This window comes from Ascaphus truei, chromosome 1 (genome assembly GCF_040206685.1).
Source record: "Ascaphus truei isolate aAscTru1 chromosome 1, aAscTru1.hap1, whole genome shotgun sequence".
Taxonomy (NCBI): domain Eukaryota; kingdom Metazoa; phylum Chordata; class Amphibia; order Anura; family Ascaphidae; genus Ascaphus; species Ascaphus truei.
The window spans coordinates 195,793,597-195,816,927 of NC_134483.1; the positions used below are offsets into that span (position 1 = coordinate 195,793,597).

The 23,331-nt window shown below is 41.3% G+C and overlaps 1 protein-coding gene across 4 annotated transcripts in view; it reads left to right on the forward strand.

Annotated features, from left to right (window-relative positions):
• SYK (spleen associated tyrosine kinase) overlaps nt 1-23,331 on the forward strand; it is a 217,347-nt gene that overhangs the window by 108,718 nt on the left and 85,298 nt on the right. For all 4 annotated transcript variants that reach the window (XM_075600006.1, XM_075599996.1, XM_075599985.1 and 1 more), the window contains one exon: nt 22,678-22,816. In XM_075600006.1, the coding sequence (XP_075456121.1) occupies nt 22,678-22,816 (139 nt within the window). The remainder of the gene's footprint in view (nt 1-22,677; nt 22,817-23,331) is intronic.

Below are 23,331 nucleotides of genomic sequence, written 5' to 3' on the forward strand. Positions count from 1 at the left end.
CCGGGTATACCCGAATTCGTGGGACTAGCCGAGCTCGAATAAAGTGTGTCGCCAGTGTACTTCCCTCACCTCTTCAAACTAGGTCATTAACAAGGTCTGCACTTTTCTGCCCAAACCTTCCCTTGCATGGGAGGAAGGTAAATAAGAAGACACAAACCCCACATATGTTGTACTCTTTAAAAAATGAAAATACAATTAGTATGTCCGTTGGCCCTCCCTCTCACCCGTGCTTCAAAAGTTAGACAGGATTAAAAGACAAGCACTGTACCGACATTTATGTTATGCTTATGACGGGCAATGCTGTATGAGTGCTTTTTATGGTGGTGGTAAACACTAGTGGGTGAGGATGGTTGTGGAGGTACAGTATGCCATGGACATAATGGCTCTGGTTTGGTTCCTCAGCCTGGTGGGTACAGTACATTTAAAAAGTAAACAAAGGGCATTGCAGTTACAGACAAAAGGGTTGGTACAGTATAGCTGTCATTTACTGTAGTGCCTTCTGAAAATGCGCTCTACAATACCCTTCATCTTCCAAGAGTTTGTGCCCTTTCGGACTCTAGCACAGAGAGAGGGGGATGCCAATAATGGTGATACAGCTGATGAGACTGGCATTGAGGCTGATAATGATCATGTTGATTAAACGTCCCTTTCAGTTTGATTTCTCTTAGGACTAGGCTGCTTGTGCCCAATTACTGCTGTGTTTTTAATATTAGCAGTATGTATGTATATCTTTATTTATATAGTGCCATTAATGTACATAGCGCTTCACAGCAGTGATACACGTGGCAATCATATAAATAATACATAAAACAACATAATGGGAAGAAGTGCTTCAGACATAAAAGTGACATTTAGGAAAATAAGTCCCTGCCCCAAAGAGTTTACAATCTTATTGGTAGGAAGAACGTACAGAGACAATAGGAGGGCATTCTGGTACAGTAAGTGCTTCTGCAAGGGGCCAGGCTTCATGTATCAGGTGTTACTGTATAGTATCAGCCACACATCTACTCATATGCTTCGTTAAGGAGGTGGGTTTTAAGATGGCTCTTAAAGGTGGATACAGAGGTTGCTAGTCGGATACTGAGGGGAAGGGAAGTATATTTTCCTAGTCTTTTACTCCCTGGTCCCACTCTATATAAGCCCTTTCTTGTCACAACCACGACTACCCTTGGAGATGGGGACATTTTTTTTTTAAATCTCTGTGAAAACTATTAACTTTTTGCATTTTCCCAAAAATTGAGGCTTAAAGCAGCAGTCCAAGCTGCCGTTTTTAAAATGTAATTTGAAGTTGTTTAAAATAAATAAATAAATAAAATGCTACAAGTATTTTCTCATAGTACAGAACTGATTTATAACAAATGTTTAAAGCACATGTATGATATTACTTGGTCTGAAGCTTAAAAAAAATGCTATTCATGTCTCTAAAAAGGCAAAACAAAAATAGCAAATTGAAAAAATAAGTTTTTGAAAAATAAAAATGGCTAATAAAAGTTATAACAAAATGACTAAAAAAAGCATATATTTCAAAATGATGTTCCCATGCAAAATGTGGCCGTTTTGGGAGCCATTTCTGATTTTAAAGTTTGATCAAACTTGCCATTGTTTTTCTAACTTTTTAAAAGTTAATATAAAAAACTAAACCTGAACCAAGTTTTGGCTCTATCCACCACTTAATCACCTTCCTAAACCTGCTCTTTTGGCAATACTACTAAACACATTTTTTTTAGAGGAAACATGGAAGAATTCATTGGGCATTAATGATAGGCACACACATGAGCACACTGCATCTTCACAATATAGCAGCAACATGCTCTAATTAAAGGGGCAAAACATCCTAGGATTACAATGAACTAATTCTAGTGACATTACTAAACCAATAAGCCCTTATGCACATCCAATAAGACAAATTGTTTAGTTCATTTATATATGAATTTTCTTCTCATAATTATGGGTCATTTAGTTAAATCTTTTAGCCAAAACATGTTAAACCTGCAACCACGCCAAGGTTAGACCCTATTAGCAGGTTCCTACACTCCCAATGTTATACTGTGTCCTTTGTATTTCCTCCACTGCATAGAGAAAAGAGGAGACAAAACAATGATATAGGCAATAGCATGATATGCGTGACAAGTATGCGGTGCCTAAGGGGTTAACATTTCTAAGCGCCATATGTGCTATGTGTGAAACACAGTGCAGCTAAAACTGGTTAAAAAAACAGAAGTGCACTAGGAAATAGTCCCAAAGAATAGATATGTCAATTAACTAAATAATGTGTCCTATTGGTTGTGCTTTGGGGTTTTTGTTTACTGATATTTGAGGTCACTTTCCCAGTTACACTCCAGTCGGCTCTATTAAGTATATAAATATATAACATTGTGAGACTGGGCTCAAAAGAGCCTACTGAGATTGTGTATGTCTAAATACACTGGGATTTTAGTGACTTGTTTAGGGGTTTCATTTAGGTAACTTTCCCCCCCAAATCTGACACCTGTAAGTATTTGTAGTTTATTTTTTAAAGTTATGCTTAGGGTAGGGTTACCAGACTTCCCATATCTATATATATATAATAGAAAACGTTGTATGTTTGCTGTTCTTATGGCCCATCAGATTGGTCCCTGTCCCTGACCCTGACCCTCCCCCGCACGCCTCTCATTGGCCTGCGTGGCTCTATGACATCACCCAACTGTCACTCTCTTCTCCTCACCCGCAACTCTCCTCCCCGCCGGCTCCCCACCCGCAGCTCACCTTTCCCTTCGGCCTCACCCAACTGCCACACACACACGCACAACCACCCGGCCATTCTCCTCTTCACCCAGCGGCCCGGGCCACCGGCTCCCCCCCCCCCCATTACCCCACCTCACCCGCAGCTCACCTCCCCGCCGCCTCCCACAGCTCACCTCCCCGCCGCTCCCCCCCCCATCATCCCCCTCACCCGCAGCTCACCTCCCCTGACTGTACAACGCTCTGCAGGACGCGATGCACATGGCTGTTCCCCGTGGCTTTGCTGTAGTGCAAAGCGTCGTGCCCCAGGGAATCCACCAGGCTCCGAGCCCCGGCCAGCAGCTGCATGCGGGTAGTGTCTGTGCTGTCTCCCTCACAGGGGTCATGCAGGATGGGGGCCGAGGTAAGCGCGACAACAACCCCCCCCCCCCACCACCCACAGTGACCCACCACGCGCTGCGGAACATGCCAGAGGGGGGAGGGGAACAGGGCAGTGGCGGCCGCATGGGACATGCCCTTCCCTCGGGTCCCCTTCTCCTCGGGTCCCCTTCCCCACGGCGCTCCCTTGCTTGCCCGCGCGGGGAGGGAGATGGGGGGGGGGGGGTTGGTAAGGTGCGCAGTCACGGCTGCCGGGAGGTGGGGAGCTGCCTGTTCGGATCGCCAGACATTCCACTCTCCCTCCCCCCCCCCCTCCTCCTGTCCACTGTGTGTGTGTGTTTGTGTGTGTGACACTGTGTGTGTCACTGTGTGTGTCACTGTGTGTGTGTGTGTCACTGTGTTTGTGTGACACTGTGTGTGTGTGTTTGACACTGTGTGTGTGACACTGTGTGCATGTGACACTGTGTGTGTGTGTATGTGACACTGTGTGTGTGTGTGTGTGTGCGTGCGTGCGTGCGTGTGCGTGCGTGCGTGCGGTGTGTGTGTGTGTGTGACACTGTGTGTGTGTGTGTGGGACATTGTGTGTGTGTGTGTGGGACACTGTAGGGTGGGGACCGGAGCTGCGCATGGGGGGGGAGGAACGGAGAGAGAGGAGGGAGTGGGAAATTTTAAGCCCGGGCAACGCCGGGTCTCTCAGCTAGTATATATATATATATATATATATAGCCATGCTGTAAAATGGACTACAGTCATCTCTCCTGCTGACAGTAAGGCCTGGCAAGTTATGGGAATGCCAGCAGTAATTATGGAGGTTTGCCCTCAAACCCTGGTGAGGTGCCCTATGTATGGATGGGAGTGGCCACATACTCTGAATCCATAATTAGTGATGTCAGAGTTGTGCCCGCCCTCAGAGGATACATAAGGCACAGCACTGCTCAAAAGTTAGAGTTGGTTGTAGATGTTGAAGCAAGGAGCAAGTCTGAGTACAGACTTGGGAGGAGGCGGCTCACTAGACTGTGACCAGGGACCTGGCACAGGGAATATCTTCCTGAGGGGAGATAGGGAATCCACCAAATTGGGAAGAGATACCTTTCAAAGGGAAGTGCGGTGAGCATGAGCGGCTGAGTACAACCGCTGTGAGGGGCAGCTGGCCCACCTCACCTCAATAAAGATGATCTTGTTCAATCATACCCTCGTGTGTAAGTGTGGAGTGATTACACAGAGGAGTGCACCACAGAGGAGTTCCTCACCAGGACCATCCACAAGCGGACGCTGGGATCCTGATGAGGTGGAGGCGCTGCACTGGATCTAGGTAGGACTCAAGTACACTACCTCAGCTGCCTGTCTGGGTTGGCAATCCCCACACAACATCATGCGGGAGACTGAGGAGACACTACACTGTAATGGGGACTGGTTAGACCAGAGGGGCCAATGTGAGATTGGGTGGTCAGACTAGGCCAGAAAATCCGTTACATACATGTAGAGGTATCAGTACCGGGTTAGCCGAGCTTCAATAATCAAAAAAAAATAAAAGCGGTGTTTTCCCTGGCCTTATACAGCGCGCCGTCCGTGGGCGTGTCGGGGGCGGGTCTGGGGGCGGGCCATTGACGTCACGGAGCTGGTTCGCCCTCATTGGGCGAACTGCTCACATGACCGGCCCTGCGCTCCGGCAAGCGCCAAATGTGAAACCTTCATGAGACACACGCTTCCCCAAGCGTGCGGACGCGTGCGCGAGCCCCTGCTAAAGCCGCTCTCATTGCAGCTGCAGGGGCTCAATGCCGAGTGTGAGCGCGGCTCAGCACGGCTCAGCCTTGCTCACACCACTATGTCCCAGGCTTAAGTACTACAGTACAACAGGGGCCAATATTCCACTGTGGTAGTTGGAGAAATACTGCAACACACTCAGTAATTGAATGAAAATGCAGATCTTTTCTGGTAGTACTATAGTTTCAAATGAATTTTCCTGGAGACAGATTTATTTCTTAGCAGTTCCCATCTTTATTTCACAGAGGCTAAACTTCATAAAAAGGCTAAATATAGGCTTTGGCTATTGAGTGAAGAACACAAGAAGAGTTGATTTGAATAGTTGTTCTTACTAACTATAATTTCTTACATGCCTATATACGTTTTTTCTGGCTACCAGACAAACTATACGTGACAATTAATGTAAATATACCATATGTTTTTCGTCTTTACTAGTTATCTTTAATCATTTATGGTAGAACAATGTTTCTCCACATTTTGTATCTTCTAGACATTCTTGTTAGATGTCTGGTCATCAGTTTTTGTTCTGACTTGAAACCTCCCTTGTTTTATACTGATTAACTGTTTTCTAATCTCTAAAATCTATCTTTATTATCCTGTAAATATTCCTACGTCATAAAGACCCTCATCATACTGATTAACTGTTTTCCTAGTGTCTAAAAACCTTCTTCACATGCCATGATTATGAATCATACTGTATAATTTAGCAAAACCAGAAATCCTAATTACGAAGATGGAGTCTGATTCACACATAATCCTGTATCTACTGTACATAGCACAGACACATGACAGAAAATATCGGAAGGGACAAAATGGTAAATTGCTTGCAGTAAATGTTTTGCCTCTGTCATAGGTCTTAAGCATTTAATTATTTATACAATATACTTTCAAGTTGCATATTCCAAATTCTAACAAACTAATTACAGATATACAGGTAACCATTACTGCATGAGAGGCTTAGTTTGAACACCTGTAAGAGAACAAAGGTTCAGTCAAAGGAGGATAACAGAAGACACATTCCATTACGTCACATGCAGAGGCAGAAGCAAAGAGTGCAAAAAATGATTCCATGTAGAATATGGGTGCAATTAGTTTCTTTGACAAAGTTCTACATAGCTATATTGTAATCATTGAATTACAGTCATATTACATTACATATTGTAAATGCACCATTTATGTAAGTCCTTATGAGTTTTAACATGATTTTTTGTAGTAATTTGTTATCTTCATTTTCATTTTAAACCATTTCCTACACTGCGGTGGAGGAACAACTACATTAGAAGGAAACATACCTATGTGAACTGTACAATATTAACTATTATGTTAATGCAATTTGCATTCAAGTATACCAGTGGTGTTTTTGCATAGAAAAAGGTTAAAAAAAAGCCAAGAATTTTTTTTTTGTCATTCACAATAAATAAGGAAGTGTGGCAGCAAAAAACATGGGGCCCGTTGCTGCAGTATTCCACTGATATTTCTAAAAGAAGAGAAAACTAATTATAACTTCTTTTTTTAAGGCGTTTCTAGTGAATCTTTCCAATAGGCAATAGCCCTGCATTATACACTAGCACTAGCACAATTAGCCAGCTAACTTCTGGAAGGTTATCAACAATATATTCCAGGCTCCTAACCATCAACAACCAAGTAATATCACTAAGGGGGATATTACTCTGACAAACCCCACTGACATTGCAAATGCATTCAATGATTACTTTGTGGGGTGTGCCACTAACTTATTAGCGAAACGCAGCACAAACCCCAAACCTGAATCTCATCCTGGGAGTACCCCTATAGTCTCACCCCCTCCCAACACTGCCCACAATTTTCAATTTAGCCCAGTATCTGAAGAGGAGATTACACAAGCGCTCCTCAAACTAAAACTAAGCAGCCAATGTGGACCCGACTTACTACAATCTAGGTTCCTACGACTTGGTGTCCCAGCCATTGCCAAACCAATTGCGTCCATAGTCAACTCTATCCTGTCTGCAGGCCATATCCCTAAGACCTGGAAAACTGCCAGAGTTGTCCCAATCTTCAAAAGTGGGGACAAAAACACTGTCTCAAACTACAGGCCAATCTCACTTCTCCCAATTCTATCCAAAGTTATGGAAAAATGTGTCCACTCCCAATTAAGCGATTTCTACACCAAGACAAATTTCCCTAGCCAATTCCAGTCTGGGTTTCGTCCCAAACACTCCACCGTAACTACCCTGCTAAAAGTTTGCAATGAAATCCAATGTGGAATGGAACGGGGACAACTCACTGGTGCAGTATTCCTAGATTTTGCAAAGGCTTTTGACACAGTTGATCATGTTATCCTGCTTAACAAACTCCAGAGCTCTGGAATAGGGAAACATGCTTTAAACTGGTTTCAGTCCTACCTATCAGGAAGATCCCAACATGTGTCCATCTCAGGCTCTAACTCCAACCCCCTGGATATCACCTGTGGTGTCCCGCAAGGCTCTGTTCTGGGGCCCCTACTCTTCTCAGTGTTCATTAATGATCTTCCCACAGCTTGTAAGCAAGCCTCAAAACACATGTATGCAGATGACACAATCCTGTATGCACACAGCCATAGCCTCTCTGACCTTCAACACATACTTCAGTCTGACTTTTTGAGACTCGAAAACTGGATTTCCCAAAACAAACTGTTTTTAAACACTGACAAGACTGTAACAATGGTATTTGGGACCAAGACTACATTTGTAAAGCTTCCAGTGTCTGAGCTCCTGATTAGAACCAACGCTAAAACCACCCTAACACCTGTCACTAGTTTTAAATACCTGGGCTTATGGTTTGACTCCCACTTAACATTCGGGATGCACATTGATACCCTGACAACCAAGACCTATGCCAAACTAGGGGTACTTTACAGGAACAAATCCTCCCTAAGTCTCCTGGTCAGAAAGCGTATTGCACAGCAGATGCTAATGCCAATTATTGACTATGGAGACATAGTTTATGGCTCGGCTCCTCAAACCCACCTTAGCAAACTTGACACCCTCTACAATTCAATTTGTCGTTTTGTTCTCCAATGCAACTACAACACACATCACTGCGAAAGGCTCAAAGAACTAGATTGGTCATCACTAGAGTCTAGGCGCAAAGTTCACCTTTCCTGTCTCACCCTCAAATACTTTCTGGGCAAGCTACCCAGCTACCTGAACAAGCTCCTCACCCCTACCACATGCAGTACCTTCACCTGAGATCAGACTCCAAAAGACTATTCATGGTCCCAAGACTCAACAAAGTATCCGGACGTTCCTCCTTCTCCTTCCGTGCACCCCAAAACTGGAACAACCTACCAGAGACTCTCATATCCACCACCAGCTTAAGTTCTTTCAAATCTAAGGCTGTCTCACACTTTAATCTGGTCTGTAACTGTTTCATACGCTCATAATATATATTTTCTTTAACTGTGCATGCAATGTCTTGTATAAAATGTATACCTTGTTCATTTATGTAACTGTATTTGTAACCATGTATTATTTTGTTTTACTCTGTGCGCAGGACATACTTGAAAACGAGAGGTAACTCTCAATGTATTACTTCCTGGTAAAATATTTTATAAATAAATAAATAAATAAAATACACTAGCACTAGCACACTAGCCTGCATTATACACTAGCACAGAAGCCCTGCATTATACACTAGCACAATAGCCCTGCATTAGACACTAGCACTATAGCCCTGCATTATGCACTAGCACAATAGCCCTGCATTAGACACTAGCACTATAGCCCTGCATTAGACACTAGCACTATAGCCCTGCATTATACACTAGCACACGCACAATAGCCCTGCATTATGCACTAGCGCAGAAGCCCTGCATTATACGCTAGCACAGACACCCTGCATTATACACTAGCACTATAGCCCTGCATTATACACTAGCACTAGCACAGTAGCCCTGCATTATACACTAGCACTATAGCCCTGCATTATACACTAGCACTATAACCCTGCACTATACACTAGCACTAGCACAGTAGTCCTGCATTATACACTAGCACTATAGCCCTGCATTAAACACTAGCACAATAGCCCTGCATTATACACTAGCACAATAGCCCTGCATTATACACTAGCACTATAGCCCTGCATTATGCACCAGCATAATAGCCCTGCATTATACACTAGCACAATAGCCCTGCATTATAATGTAAACAAAAAAAGGGAATATAATGCTCACTAAGTTAATGATGTAAGTGTAATATGGTTGTGCCTTAAACGTCTAGTATGACGGTGGGTGCAACTGATGAGCAAAAATTAACATTAATTAACAACAGCTGAGGAGTGAAGGCATTTTTATTGCCAACGCTTAACAGCTAGAAGCTCATTTGTGAGTGCACTCCATGGCAATTAAAACTCCTGATTTATCATCTGTGTGTAGTGTTTGTTAAATGTCATTGGGCGCAGAATCAATCCACGTACCACCAACCTGTCATTGAGTTGCGCATACAGTGACAATAACAATCTATTAGCTTAAATATTATTATATATATTAGCTGGACACTGTTTGGGCTACCTATATCAATACAGGTTGGTTTGATCGGTATGCTACGCCACATGACGCACAATACACTTATACAGGGAAAGCGCCCTTGAGTTCTTACAGCAGGGTAACTTATTACCTAATTAAGGCCAATAGGTGTTATTGCTTTTGCTGGTTTATTTCAGGCATAGCACACTCCACTATACACCGTGGTCATCTATCATCTCTCCACTCCCTCCCGCCTCAGTACATTATATGTTGTTATTTTCATTTACTATACTGTATGTTAAGAACCTATTTTAATGTATCTATTAATTAAATGTTAAGTTTTAATTGCCATGGAGTGCACTCACAAATGAGCTTCTAGCTGTTAAGCGTTGGCAATAAAAATGCCTTCACTCTTCAGCTGTTGTTAATTAAGCCCTGCATTATACACTAGCACTATAACCCTGCATTATACACTAGCACAATAGCACAATAGCCCTGCATTATACACTAGCACTAGCACAGTAGCCCTGCATTATACACTAGCACAATAGCCCTGCATTATACTGTACAATAGCACAATAGCCCTGCATTATACACTAGCACAATAGCCCTGCATTATACACTAGCACAATTGCCCTGCATTATACACTAGCACTAGCATAATAGCCCTGCATTATACACTAGCACTAGTACAATAGCCCTGCATTATACACTAGCACAATAGCCCTGCATTATACACTAGCACAATAGCCCTGTATTATACACTAGCACAATAGCCCTGCATTATACACTAGCACTAGCACAATAGCCCTGCATTATACACTAGCACAATAGCCCTGTATTATACACTAGCACAATAGCCCTGTATTATACACTAGCACTAGCACAATAGCCCTGCATTATACACTAGCACTGTAGCCCTGCATTATACACTAGCACTATAGCCCTGCATTATACACTAGCACTATAGCCCTGCATTATACACTAGCACTAGCACAATAGCCCTGTATTATACACTAGCACTATAGCCCTGCATTATACACTAGCACTATAGCCCTGCATTATACACTAGCACTATAGCCCTGCATTATACACTAGCACAATAGCCCTGTATTATACACTAGCACTATAGCCCTGCATTATACACTAGTACTATACCCCTACACAGCTTGCCTTACAGGGGACAACAGTTCAATTTTGAACATGGTACAGGGGATATATACATATGAAATACTGTACATACTGTGCACCTACATATACAGCATTCTGTCTTGTATGGCATGTAATGACTAAAAGTATGAGGCCATACATTTCTTAGCAAACGTTATCTACTGTATGTCAAGAACATTTGTTGGATTCCTCTGCTTTTCTGCTGACCACCGATCACTCGCTTGCCTATCTCATCCTGCAAGGAGGGGAGTCTCCGTTCTCTTTTCCAATCCTTGTGCTATTATTATAGTTGAATAATTATATTTGAATAACCTTTTAGGATTATTTCTAGGGTAACCTTTTACTTTCAAACCCAATCTCTTTTTCATTCTCAATGTTTGCTATTCTGATGACCCCTTTTCATGGATTGGTACAAATGATGCCTCTATATATCCACTCTGACTTCAATAATAACTTTCTCGTACTTCCAGTTTCTGGTCCTACCTGTTTATTTAGCCACACTGGTTTCAATTTATTTCATTTATATTAATAAACCAAGGGTTTACAATTTATTTAGGGTCACTTCCAAGCTCCAGTTCCATTCCAATCACAGTGGTGACTGCAATATCCCAATAGAAATATAGTTTTGATAGCATTATTTTCTCTGAACGTCATAACGGCCCATGGTGTGACAGCTCTCAGGACATTCAGAGAACCTCATAAGGGTAGTCTAAGGCTACGGCCCCGGTAACTCAGCTGCAACGCGCGTCCGCGAGATTGGCGGCGCGTGCAGCCGATTACCTGGTCTGCAGGGAGCTGCATGAAGAGAGACCGGGGGGGGGGCGTGGCGGAGGAGTGACGGGGGCGCGGCCATGACGTCACCCGGCAGGTTCGCCCTCATTGGCTGAACCGCCGGGGGGCGTGCCGTATCGCTCGACGCGAGTCCTGCTCTCAATTCTATTGAGAGCAGGATTAGCTCTCGCGCAAGTGCTGCGGCCCCCCCTCGCAGCGGGCCCGGCGCCATTGCGGGGAGAGCTCTCGTGCGCGCAGCGTCCGCCACAGCGGACGCTGTAGTAGGCAGCGGGGGCAAAGCCTTAGTGTGCTAGTGACAGACTGAATACACCTTTCATAAAAGTATACAGCCTGTTAAGGGCTAGGCATCCGTTTCATGCCCGCAGGAAATGTGCAGTACTATGCTAACAGTTGTACCTAATTAGCTAGAAACAGAACAGAGATGGAGAGAAGAGACATATTGGTAGGTAGCTGTTATATTTTAGAGAGCTGGCATAAGGGAGAGGAAAGAAAGAGCTAAAGAAAGGTCATGATCCAGCAAAAGAAAAACTGAGTTAAAATGACTTATTTATAACATGGCTTACCAGGAAATAATACATTGAGTGTTATTTTTCATTTTCAAGTATGTCCTGGGAACAAAATTATAATGACAACACAGGGTACATTCTTACACATTATATTTACAGACATTTCATGGACAGTTAGAGACAATATATGTTATGGGCGTATTTAACAGTTGCAGACAAGATTAAAATGTGAGACACCTGAGGTCTTGAGAGAATTTAAATTGGTGGCGGTTTTGAGAGTCTCTGGTAGATTGTTCCAGTTGTGAGTTGCATGATAATAGAAGGAATTCTTTGTTGAACCTTGGGTCAGTGAACAGTCTTTCAGAGTCAGATCTCAGGTGATAATATCTGCCTATGGTAAGGATAAGGAGCTTGTTCAGATAGGCGGGTAGATTGCCCAGAAAGTATTTGAAGGCAAGACAGGAAAAATGTACTTTGTGCCTGGACTTAAGGGGGAGTCAAGTTAGTTCTTGGAGCATTTCACATTGGTGTATGCTGTAGTTACATTTTAGGACAAAGACACATACTGACACATATTGAGTTGTAGAAGGTTTCTAGTTTGCTAAGGTGAGTTTGGGGTATGGTTCCATATACTATGTCCCCAAAGTCTATAATTGGCATTAGCATCTGTTGTGCGATGCACTTTCTGACCAGCGGGCTTTGGAAGGATATGTTCCTTCCGCTTAATGTACACCTAGTTTGGCATAGGTTTTGGATGTCAGAGTATCAATTTGCAACCCAAATATTAAATGGGAGTCAAACCATATGCCCAAGTAGTTAAAACTAGTGACCGGGGCTCTGGCGTGTTTCTGATTTGAAGCTCTGTCATTGGTAGCTTTAGAAATTTAGCCTTAGTCCCAAATACCATAGTTACAGTTTTGACACTGTTTAAAAACTGTTTGTTTTGGGAAATACAGTATTCAAGTCTTTAAAATTTCAGATTGACGTACTGTACCCGTCCAAGATCAGACAGACTAGGGCTGTGTGCATATAACATTGTTTCATAAGCATATAACATTGTTTCATAAGCATATAACATTGTTTCATAAGCATACAGTACATGTGCATTTAAGTTGCCTTGCAAGCTGTAGGTAGATCATTAATGACGACCAAAAGAGTAGGGACCCAAGAACAGAGCCTTGTGGGACCGGTGACATCCAAGGGGTTAGAGTTAGAGCCCAAGAGACACATATTGGGATCGACCCGATAGGTAGAAGTGAAACCAGTTTTAAGCATGTTCATCTATTCACTGAAACTTGTTTAACAAGATAACATGGTTGACAGTATAAAAAAGCCTTTGCAAAATCTAGGAATATTGCACCAGTAAATGGTGCCAGTTCCATTCCACACTGTATCTCGTTGCAAACTTTTAAGAGGATAGTTACCGTGGTTTGGGCAAAAGCTGGATTGTATTTGTCAGACGAAATTTGTCTGGTTATAGTAATTGCCTAATTGGGAGTGAACAAATATTTTCATGAGTTTGGATAGTATTGGAAGAAGAGAGATTGGTCTGTAGTTGGGGACGATGTTTTTGTCCCCACTTTTGTAGATTGGGACATCTCTAGCAGTTTTCCAGGTCTGTGGGATATGATCTGAAGACAAAATAGAGTTGATTAGGGAGGTAAGCAGCTTGATTTAAGGCTCTGCAGGTAGACGGGGTACTGTTGTACTGTGAATTGTGCAGGTTATGAAGAGTTCGATTCATTGTGTTAAAATTTTCGTTGGAAGAAATAAATATTATTGTTTGGACTTAAGCCACAACCCTTTATGTTCAACACAGTGGAAAATCCTGTACTAGGATCTGCAAAATTACAGTGCCCATAAAAATTTGAGTCTTTGTTGGTTACATATAATGCCAATTTTGATACATGCGTTTCGATGCGATCATATTATAATTATTATTTCCATAACAAAAACTGTTTGGTTCTCAAAGTCCTGGAAGCAAACCTCTCTCTTTGCTACTCAGGAGAGATTATTTCCAAGTCTGCATTGCCCCAAAACTAATTTATTTCACCCAATCTGTCAAATCTATGGGGACAAACCAGTTTAGAAGTACTGTAGACTTCCTCAGCTTTAGCGCTGTTACGCAAATATACTTACCTGTTCTGGCTCTTCTGTCACAGCACTAGCCACCTCAACATCCATGTAGAGCAGAATCAGTTCTTTGAAACAAATTAATTCTGTGAATTTCATTGTGCCACAGTAACAGGGGCAGTTGCACACAGCAAACCACAAAATATCCTGTGCTTACTGTAAATGCTCCAATGTGTTTCTGAATTCTGTGAATGAAAGGGATGTATTTTCTGCTGTAAAATGACTTCCTTATTTCCTTTACAAACCCAACCTAATAAACCTAAAATATATTTATTTACCTGAAGTTCTTCTTAGTCATAGATGTGTTAGTTCCCTCTTCTTGCCAAATGATTGGAGCACCGGTGATTATATCGTTATACAGAATATATTACTGCTTGTGTGCAGCAAATATCTGTTGTATTGTAGTTCCCTCTTCTTGTCAGTAATTACTGCTCCTGTTCATTTCTGCTAATCTACTCATTTTCCTGGACAGTAATTTTTCAGTCCACTGTACACATCCACTGACTATAATCGTAGTTTTCCATTCAAGCAGTCGTGTTCAATAGTAGCAATGTCTAAAATAGAAAAGGAGGATGAAAAAGGAGACCAGGGGGTTAGACAGGGTTTATACCAGTGACTTTCGTGGATTAGCAATGCATAAAGCAGTGTTAATCAAGAGAATAAAGTCAGCATGAGTGTGTGACTTCCCCAGGAAACATTCAGAGTCAGAAGCATAGGATCAAAGAAATAGAGTTTGCAAGTTTTCCCAAGGGGTAGTGGTTGCAAGGAGCAAGAGTGCCTGAGTATATAAACTGGTAATTAGCTCAGGAGAAAAATATTTGTTGCACAGAAAGTGCAAATAAGGTTATCACAGTGCATCAGGGACAAGGAAGGCTCCTGTAAGTGTTCTGGCCATTTAAAGGCAGTTAACCCTATAGTGCCTTAATGACATTCTTTGAATATTATAAGGGCTGAAAATGTGGGGCCCTGATGACATTATGAGAATGGTGTGGCTTTTTTGCTTGGTTTCTAAGAGAGATTATACAGCACCACTCTTCAGGAGCAGTGAACATGATCTGAACAGAAGAAGAGCACCCTCCTCTCCTATTTGTGTCATTTTGGAACAAGCCATGACCCTGTGATCCTCCAGTAACCAAAAGTGTAATGAAGCATAAGCCACAGAAATAGTGAAAGTTATGTTGAAGCAGAGAAAGAAGAGAGTGGGTAGCTTTGAATAACTTTAAATGCTGATCAAACATGGGGAGAGGGGATACAAATGAAGAAGGAACTGTTTTCAGTGGATACTTAGTGGAAGAAGTGGCCATCCTTGTCTTGATGGATGAGATATAAAATAACACACCAAAAATAGAAAATACCTGTGCAGAGCTATACACAGTAGGTAAAATGTGTGAAAACACATGGCCTGGCTACTGAGTTTTTGGGTATGTTTTTAGAATGAGCTACTTACTGTATATAATTTAAAGTAAGATCGATGGGATATGAACCCCAAACAGTGCTCAAGTACTGCTGGCACAATATAGATCCTTGAAAAATCAGTAAATGAAGTAGGACAGACAGGTTGTATAGTATGAATGAATATCCAAGTCCCATATGTTGGTGCGGACATGCATACAGGCTGGGGGAAGGGGTAATGAATGAAGGAGGGAAATGGAGCCACCCAGGTGCCCACCGTAAGATGAGAAGCCTAGTAAACACCAACCCACCCTGCAGTCCCACAACACCACTATACCTGGTGTAACGCAAGCAGTACTTGAGCACTAGTTTGGGGTTCATATCTCATCTACTGTATCTTACTCTACAGTTTTTGTAGGAGATCAGAACTGTTTGTGGATTGTTATGGATTTATGCACATTTTTATATAGCTCAAACATGGACTTGATATAGAGCTATATTAACCTGATAGTGACCAAACGCAACAATTTTTCGGTTATTTGATTTAAGTATCTTTATTTATACATTTATTCTATTTTCATGGACATTAAGCAATAATTGTGACTTTTACAATTTTTTCATAAAAAGATTTTTTTTCTGATAACCAATACATACATTATGGATACAATTGAGCTTGACATTCCAGAGACAGATCAGAAAACTTTTGATCATGAAACTTTTGATCTAAAAGACATATGAAGGCTGAACAAGTTTTTGATGTTGACAGTGAAATCACATGTGAGGAACCATCTGACCTAACAGATCCTTCAGTGAAGTTGGAAAGGTTTTTGGTGCAAGATGTTAGATTATGGTGGGACATAACTACACTGGAGAACTATATTAAATCGAACAGAATCCCCAGGAGTTACGTGTTAAGATACCCACCTTTGGTTTTACCAACAAACAATTTGAGGAGGATTGGGTGAAAGTTTTGGACCAATGACAAAGTTATTCTGGGGACAGAAATAAAAAAAATTCAAACCAAATTGAAATCTTTTGAGAGTTTGGAGCAGTTCATAAAAAAAGATAAGACCCCGCTACAAACTATAGAAGCTATGGAGAAAACAGTAATGTAAAAAATAAAAAACGAGTAAAATGTGAGTGTGACCGTCTTGATTATATAAAAGGTCAAGTCTACTGCTGGCAGAAACCGCCCTCTGCCAGGAGTGCAGCATCCTATAGGACTCCCAAGAATTCTCAAATATTTCCGATAAACTGGAATTCTACAACACCCAGTAAATCTATACTCAAAACTCAACATGTTGTGACTTCTAGCTTTTATTCGGATGCATCAGAGCCAGAGTCTCATTCACATTCAGTTTCATTTGATCACACTGATAATTTTGGGGAAACTATGAGACCAGAGATGGCTAATTACCCTAGACGGTCTACTTTAATGACTTCTGATAAATAACTGAGAGTTCCTCCACAGTCTTCTTTCCATACAGGGTCAAACAAGCGACCAGGGCAAGAAGATCACAGAGGAAATGGGGAGCAGATAGGAAGGAGCACAAGGAAAAAGTATTCCTCAGTAGCTCACCAAACAATGTGGTTAATATTTATATACGGCTATGGGGACCTCCTTTGCACCCTCATATGCCAATTTATTTACGGGTTTATAGGAACTTCAGCACATTTATTATGATTCTAATATATATCATAAACACATTATATTTTATAAACATTATATAGAGGGTTTAATTTTGGGTTGGGATGGGGATAATAATTCACTATTTCTATTTATTAATAATCTAAATACTACTGTAATGATCTTAATTTACGTTTCACTTTTGAGCACAATATGTATCACGTTAATTATTTGGACATGATTCTGTACTGTATATCAACATCGATAAATCAATTCAATCTGATATTTATGGAAAAATAAATTTAAGAAACTCTCTTGTGTGCTCAGAGCTGTCATCCCAGGTCTTTGATGAAGGGCATCCCCAGAGCGCAATATATCAGGTTAAAAAGCTTATGTTCAGATAAGGAAGCCTTTGATATACAATCCTGGGAAATTACACAACGCTTCATTGAAAGAGGTTACAGGCCACAAGATGTTTGAGAAGCACTTATATATGCAGATTCTTTAAATAGGATGGATCTTATACACCAGACACAGAAACGCTCTAAATGTAAAACTAGAGTACATCAATATGGGAAGGATGGGGCCAATTGCCCTATGTTTATAACTACATTTAATCGACAGGCACAAGAGATCAGAACCATCATACATAAGCATTGGAATATCTTGTCCTTAGACATATTTTGTCTGTTATACAAGAGGGTCCTAAATCTGTTTTTAGGAAAGCTAAGACACTAGCTACCCATTTCTCACCTAGTATGTTTATTTCTAGAGGTTCATTCAATAAGATCTAAGGGATACCTAAATACTTCTCTATCTGTGGTAGATGTTCCAGGTGTCAATAGTCTAGATCTACTACATGCAAAGTTTAATACAAGTCCAGTTACCGCATTAATAGTTTCATTAAGTGTCATACTAGTGTAACAGGTTTTCTGGACTGGCCTGACCCACCCAATCTCATATTGGCCCCTGTGGTCTAACCAGTCCCCATTACAGTGTGATGTCTGGTGGTGCACCTGTTGGCAACAGGACTCCTGAGTCTCCCGCACGATGTTGTATGGGGATTGCCAACCCAGACAGGCAACTGAGGTAGTGTGCTGAGTCCTACCTAGATCCAGTGCAGCGCCTCCACCTCATCAGGATCCCAGCGTCCGCTTGTGGATGGTCCTGGTGAGGAACTCCTCTGTGGTGCAGCCCCCTGCGTAGTCAATCCACACTTACACATGAGGGTATACTTGAACAGGGTCATCTTTATTGGCATAGTGATGTGGGCCAGCTGCCCCTAACAGCTATCAGCTTAGCCACTCATAGTCATTAGTGCTTCCCTTTGAAAGGTTCCTCCTTTTCTAATGGAGTTGCTTCCACCTCTCCTCTAAGGAAGATTCACCAGCTTCTCTCTGTCTCTCTCTCAGAGCTGCACACAGTCACAGCTCTTGCATCAGCCTCTGCAACATTGTTGCAGACCTTCACGTGCCTTTTACTGAACAGAGGCAGCACAACAACAGGAACTGAACTAACTTTAGGCAGTGCTGTGTCTTATATCACTTAGGAACAGGCACATCTCTGATGTCACTAACCGTGGACACACAGCATGTTGTCACTTCCTATGGGACATATGACACCTCACCAGGGTGTGAGGACAAACCTCCATGATGACTACTGGCAATCCTGCATACTTACCAGGTTTACTGCCAGCATGAGAAAGAGATATGTACACCAATTTTACACATGGCTACTCTAGCTATACATGAAGTATATTGGATATACTCTAAGACCTCTACGGTCAAGAATCATTGAACACGTACGCCTTATATAAAAAGAAAGACACCTCACATCCTGTCTCTCGTCACTTTGCATCTTGTCCTCAGGGAGGCATTGAGAATTTTTCATTTGCTGGGATCGACCATATTCCACCTCATCCACGAGGTGGGGATAGATTAAATATTTTAAACAAAAAAGAGATGTATTGGATTTACACCATGAATACTCTTAGCCCTTTTGGAATCAATACTGATTTGGAACATTTTCTTACAGACTGAGTTTCCCTTATGTAGGGCTTTAAGATGTGATTATTTCCAATACATTTCTTTTAATATGTGCACTTTTTTTATTAAACGTGCACATCTTGTTTATACATAACTAATAAATTAATTATAATTATGATATTTTGATCAAATAATGTGTTCAATTTATGATTCTGTCGCTGTATGCTCTTATATACAATGACACGCTACTTTCTCACACATCCTATAACTATCTGTAGATACTAAGAGATTTATGCACTTAAATTTGTGCATTAATACATATGGGTACCCATATGATTATATGGCGGTTTATTATGCATGGCCATACTATTGAGATGTGGAGAAATTAGCTGTTGTAATAATTATATTTTTATTTTGTTATCCATATTTCTATGTGTTTATGTGATTGGTTTATTAGATTCATTATTATTTTTCTTTATATATTTTTCTACTTTATATCTTTATCTTTAGGATTCTATTTATATTTATTTATAGTGCTTTGATATTTCTATTTATAATCATTCTTATAATTAGATTTTTGACATTATATTTATATTGTTATAGTTATTTTTTGCTTTTCTATACATATTAAGGTTTCTTTTGGTTTTATTTATTACTGTGTATCCATGTTAATGTTGTTATTAAGCAATTGTTGGTATCACTTTATGTCTTGTAGTTTGATACAATAGTTATTTGTTTGTAGTTGGCTTTGCATCTTTTAAATGTTTTCTGTGCTCCCTGCGATCCTCTAAGTCAGGGGTGCGCAAACTGGGGGTGCGAGATATTTTTATTGGGGGGGAGGGGGCGCGAGCGGTTGCAGAGGTCCCGCGCTCTTCTCCAAGGCATTTAAATTAAATGCCAGGGGACCGTGCGAGGCCTCTGCAACCTCTACTTACCAGGATTCAGCCGGCTTCAGGACGTGTGACCGTGGCACGTCGCAGGATCATGTGATGTCACGGTTGCCCTGGTAACGTGATGTCAAATGCCGCAGCGGGTCACGTGACGTGACATCACACGACCCCGTGGCGTAATTGTACACCTCGCGAGGCACTTAGCCATAACACTCTTGGACAAAGTTCCTACCAGAACAAAACACGCCAGAGTTGCGCTTGTACATGTACTGCACCGACACACTTTATTCGAGCAAATACCCAGTATGTACCTGGCAGATACCTGGAATGCGCCGCTCCTCACCTCTGACAAGCCCCGTTGCATTTGCCTTCCCAGCCTGGGTTCATGCCTGGCTGACGGGCGGCTGATCTGTTAAATGATAATGATTAGGATTTAATAGGCTGCAATGCTTCGCGTGTCTACCAGATGGCATAAATTCATGAATTGTAATGCAGTATATATATACTGTGCAGTATTGCAGCCAGCGGGAATAAAATGCTTCAATCCCTGTCTGGAAAATAACCCAATGCACTCGGGCAGAAAACAGTCACAAACCTCAATACACCCGAGTATACCCGAATTCGTGGGACTAGCCGAGCTCGAATAAAGTGTGTCGCCAGTGTATACCTCCATTTTTGTTTATTAAATTTGACCTTTTCATCAACTTGCGTTTGGTAGCTTAATAGTATCACTTAGCAGTGCACTGCCTTCCGACCATTTTTGCTTTATAATTTAAAGTATCTTGCAAGATGTGTGGAAGATGTGCTTATTTAAATGGTACGAGTCCAGCTGACTCCAGTTAAACTTTGGTACTTTTCTCTATTAAGTATTCCTCACCACCAATTTAAATAATGACACAAAAAGCTATAAAAGTAAAATAAGTCAATAGCTTACAGTAACACATTGGAGCTCCCTTGCAGCTAATGTTATTTTCACTAAAATGAGATCGGGGATCGGGGGAGTAAGAATATTGATTTGTAAAAAATAAATATATATTTATTTCACAAAGTAGAGACTGTGGAAATTTGCTTCCAAAGTTATAAAATGAATGCAGAATTAGGGAGGAGTTGAAATTGCACAGGTAAAGGAGGAAAAGTGCATGCAATCATTACATCAGCATATTCACAGTTTGCTGTAGACTTTTCTTTGCATCCAGGTTTACATACAGAGTGTTAAAGTAATGCCATACTTTTAGTAGAGTAAAACACAATCAATGTGATTGTGAAGGAGCGGCTCAGTGAGTAAAGACACTGACTGGCACTGAGTTTGATAGCAGGAACCTGGTTCAATTCCCAGAGTCAACTTCTTGTGACCTTGGGCAACTCACTTTATCTCCCTGTGCTTCAGGCGCCAACACATAGATTGTAAACTCCACAGTGCAGGGACTGTCTCTGTAAAGCGCTATATAAAAAACAAACCATTTTTTTTTTATTATTATTAAAGCCGCAATATTTGATTTCCTTAATGAGCCCACTAACCTAGCTTACTGCCCTTTAGTTAATCTGGCCGCAAGGCCATGCTTTTCTACACAGAGATGATAGTTTGCATGCATGTCATATAATGGATTTGTCTCCTAGAAGTGCAGTTTTTCTACAAGCTATATTTGTACCTTGCAAATAATGGAAAAAAAATCAGAGATGTGTGAAGTAAGTAATCAGTAGACCACTTTTAAAGAGGGGTGAATAGACATTATTCCATGTCAACCATGGATTGCTAAACTGACATTCTGTTGACCTGTTGATCTATTGGGGCTTCCTATCCGGAAAAATTCTATTGTAATGCTAGATAAGTATACACCATTTGATCATTATTTGTCCTAAATCATTGTGTGACTCTCTTTGAACATAATAAAGAAAATACCAGCGCAAAAAGTCACACAGTATAAAATGTTTTAGTTGAACACACAGTATAAAAAGGTACATATCAATTGAACATGCAACGAATGTAGGTTAAAAAGCACTTACTGTAGAATAAACACAGTGCTAAACAGAGCAACAGTATAGATAGACAGGCAACAGTGTTGCTTGAGAGGGGAAACAATGCAGCTTTGGAATCGATACAGTGTTACCAGCTATTACCGTATGAACCAAGATCTGCTCTCTGAAGAAATTGCCTAATCGTAGGGCAAGGTAGGAAATGTCCGTACTCCGAGTAAGAATAACGCCGATAGGGAAGGTACACGCTCTCGGCTTGAGGAGACGAACAGTCAGACTCCAAGTGTAATAGAATGTAAGTTTGGTTTCAGATGGAACTGCACCTCCGATCGTCACTCCATCCCAACGTCTGCTGCCCGTTGGATACAGATCAGATCCGGTTAGGGAATGCACCAGCCCCCGGTCCTCAGTGCTAGGCTCCACGTGACAGCATCTTGGAGGTGGGGGGAGGCTAAATCACCTGAGTAGCGCCGCAGCTGTGCTCTGCGAATATGAACCAACCTCGCTTTCTTAGTGAGTCCAATAGTATGTTATTGAAATTGCCGTATAGGCAGTATAGAGCAATAAGAAGCAATAAAAAGCTAAGTATTGAATAAAAATGGAAGAAACAGCACACAATCTATTTCCAACACGTTTTGTATCATCAGATACTTCATCGGGGGTTGTTCTTTTTGAACATAGTTGACCTATGGCATTAACTGCTTTGATAACAATATATTGCAGTATTACAAAACGTCTTGTGGTAATATTGCCGGGGCTATCACAACATGTAGTGCTATAAAGATACTACAAGATGTGTAGGCTTCATATGTAAAATGGTCATGGAAAGTACCTTAAATTATATCATTTTTATTTATTCTAGAATAAGAGACAGAGACAATAATGGATCATATGCTCTATGTTTGCTGCATGAGGGAAAAGTCTCCCATTACCGGATTGACCGAGACAAAGCAGGAAAGTTATCCATACCTGACGGGAAAAGATTTGACACTCTCTGGCAGGTACAGTATTATTGTGTGTGTGTGTGTGTGTGTGTGTGTGTGTGTTTGTGTGTGTGTGTGTGTGTGTGTGTGAAAAGAAAACATCTTCGGTTTTTAAATTACTCTATACTAATGATATCAAATTTGTGGTACGCAGGCCTATTCTGGCATGCATCGACTTTGAACTGACACAAGTGTCCACTGCCTGAATATTTCCTCTTGGAGAAAGAGAGGTCATGTAACTATATAAGTGAAAACATACCAGGATAAATGAAGTAATAACCATCCCACTAGAAAACAAAGCTAACAAACTCCTCCAACTTAAGACTGTAGAGTACAGTCTGCTTAATTTTCAGCACACCTTCTTCAAAAGGTTCGTCATCATTGTGCTATACAATTTTGCCTGAAGCTATCACCGGTCCTGAAATATTGATACGGTATATAACAATACCGTGTGCAGAAAGCCGATCATAATGCTGATATTTTACACTGCAGGCTTCGCTGTAATGGTATACAAGACTCCACCATGTCCAGAA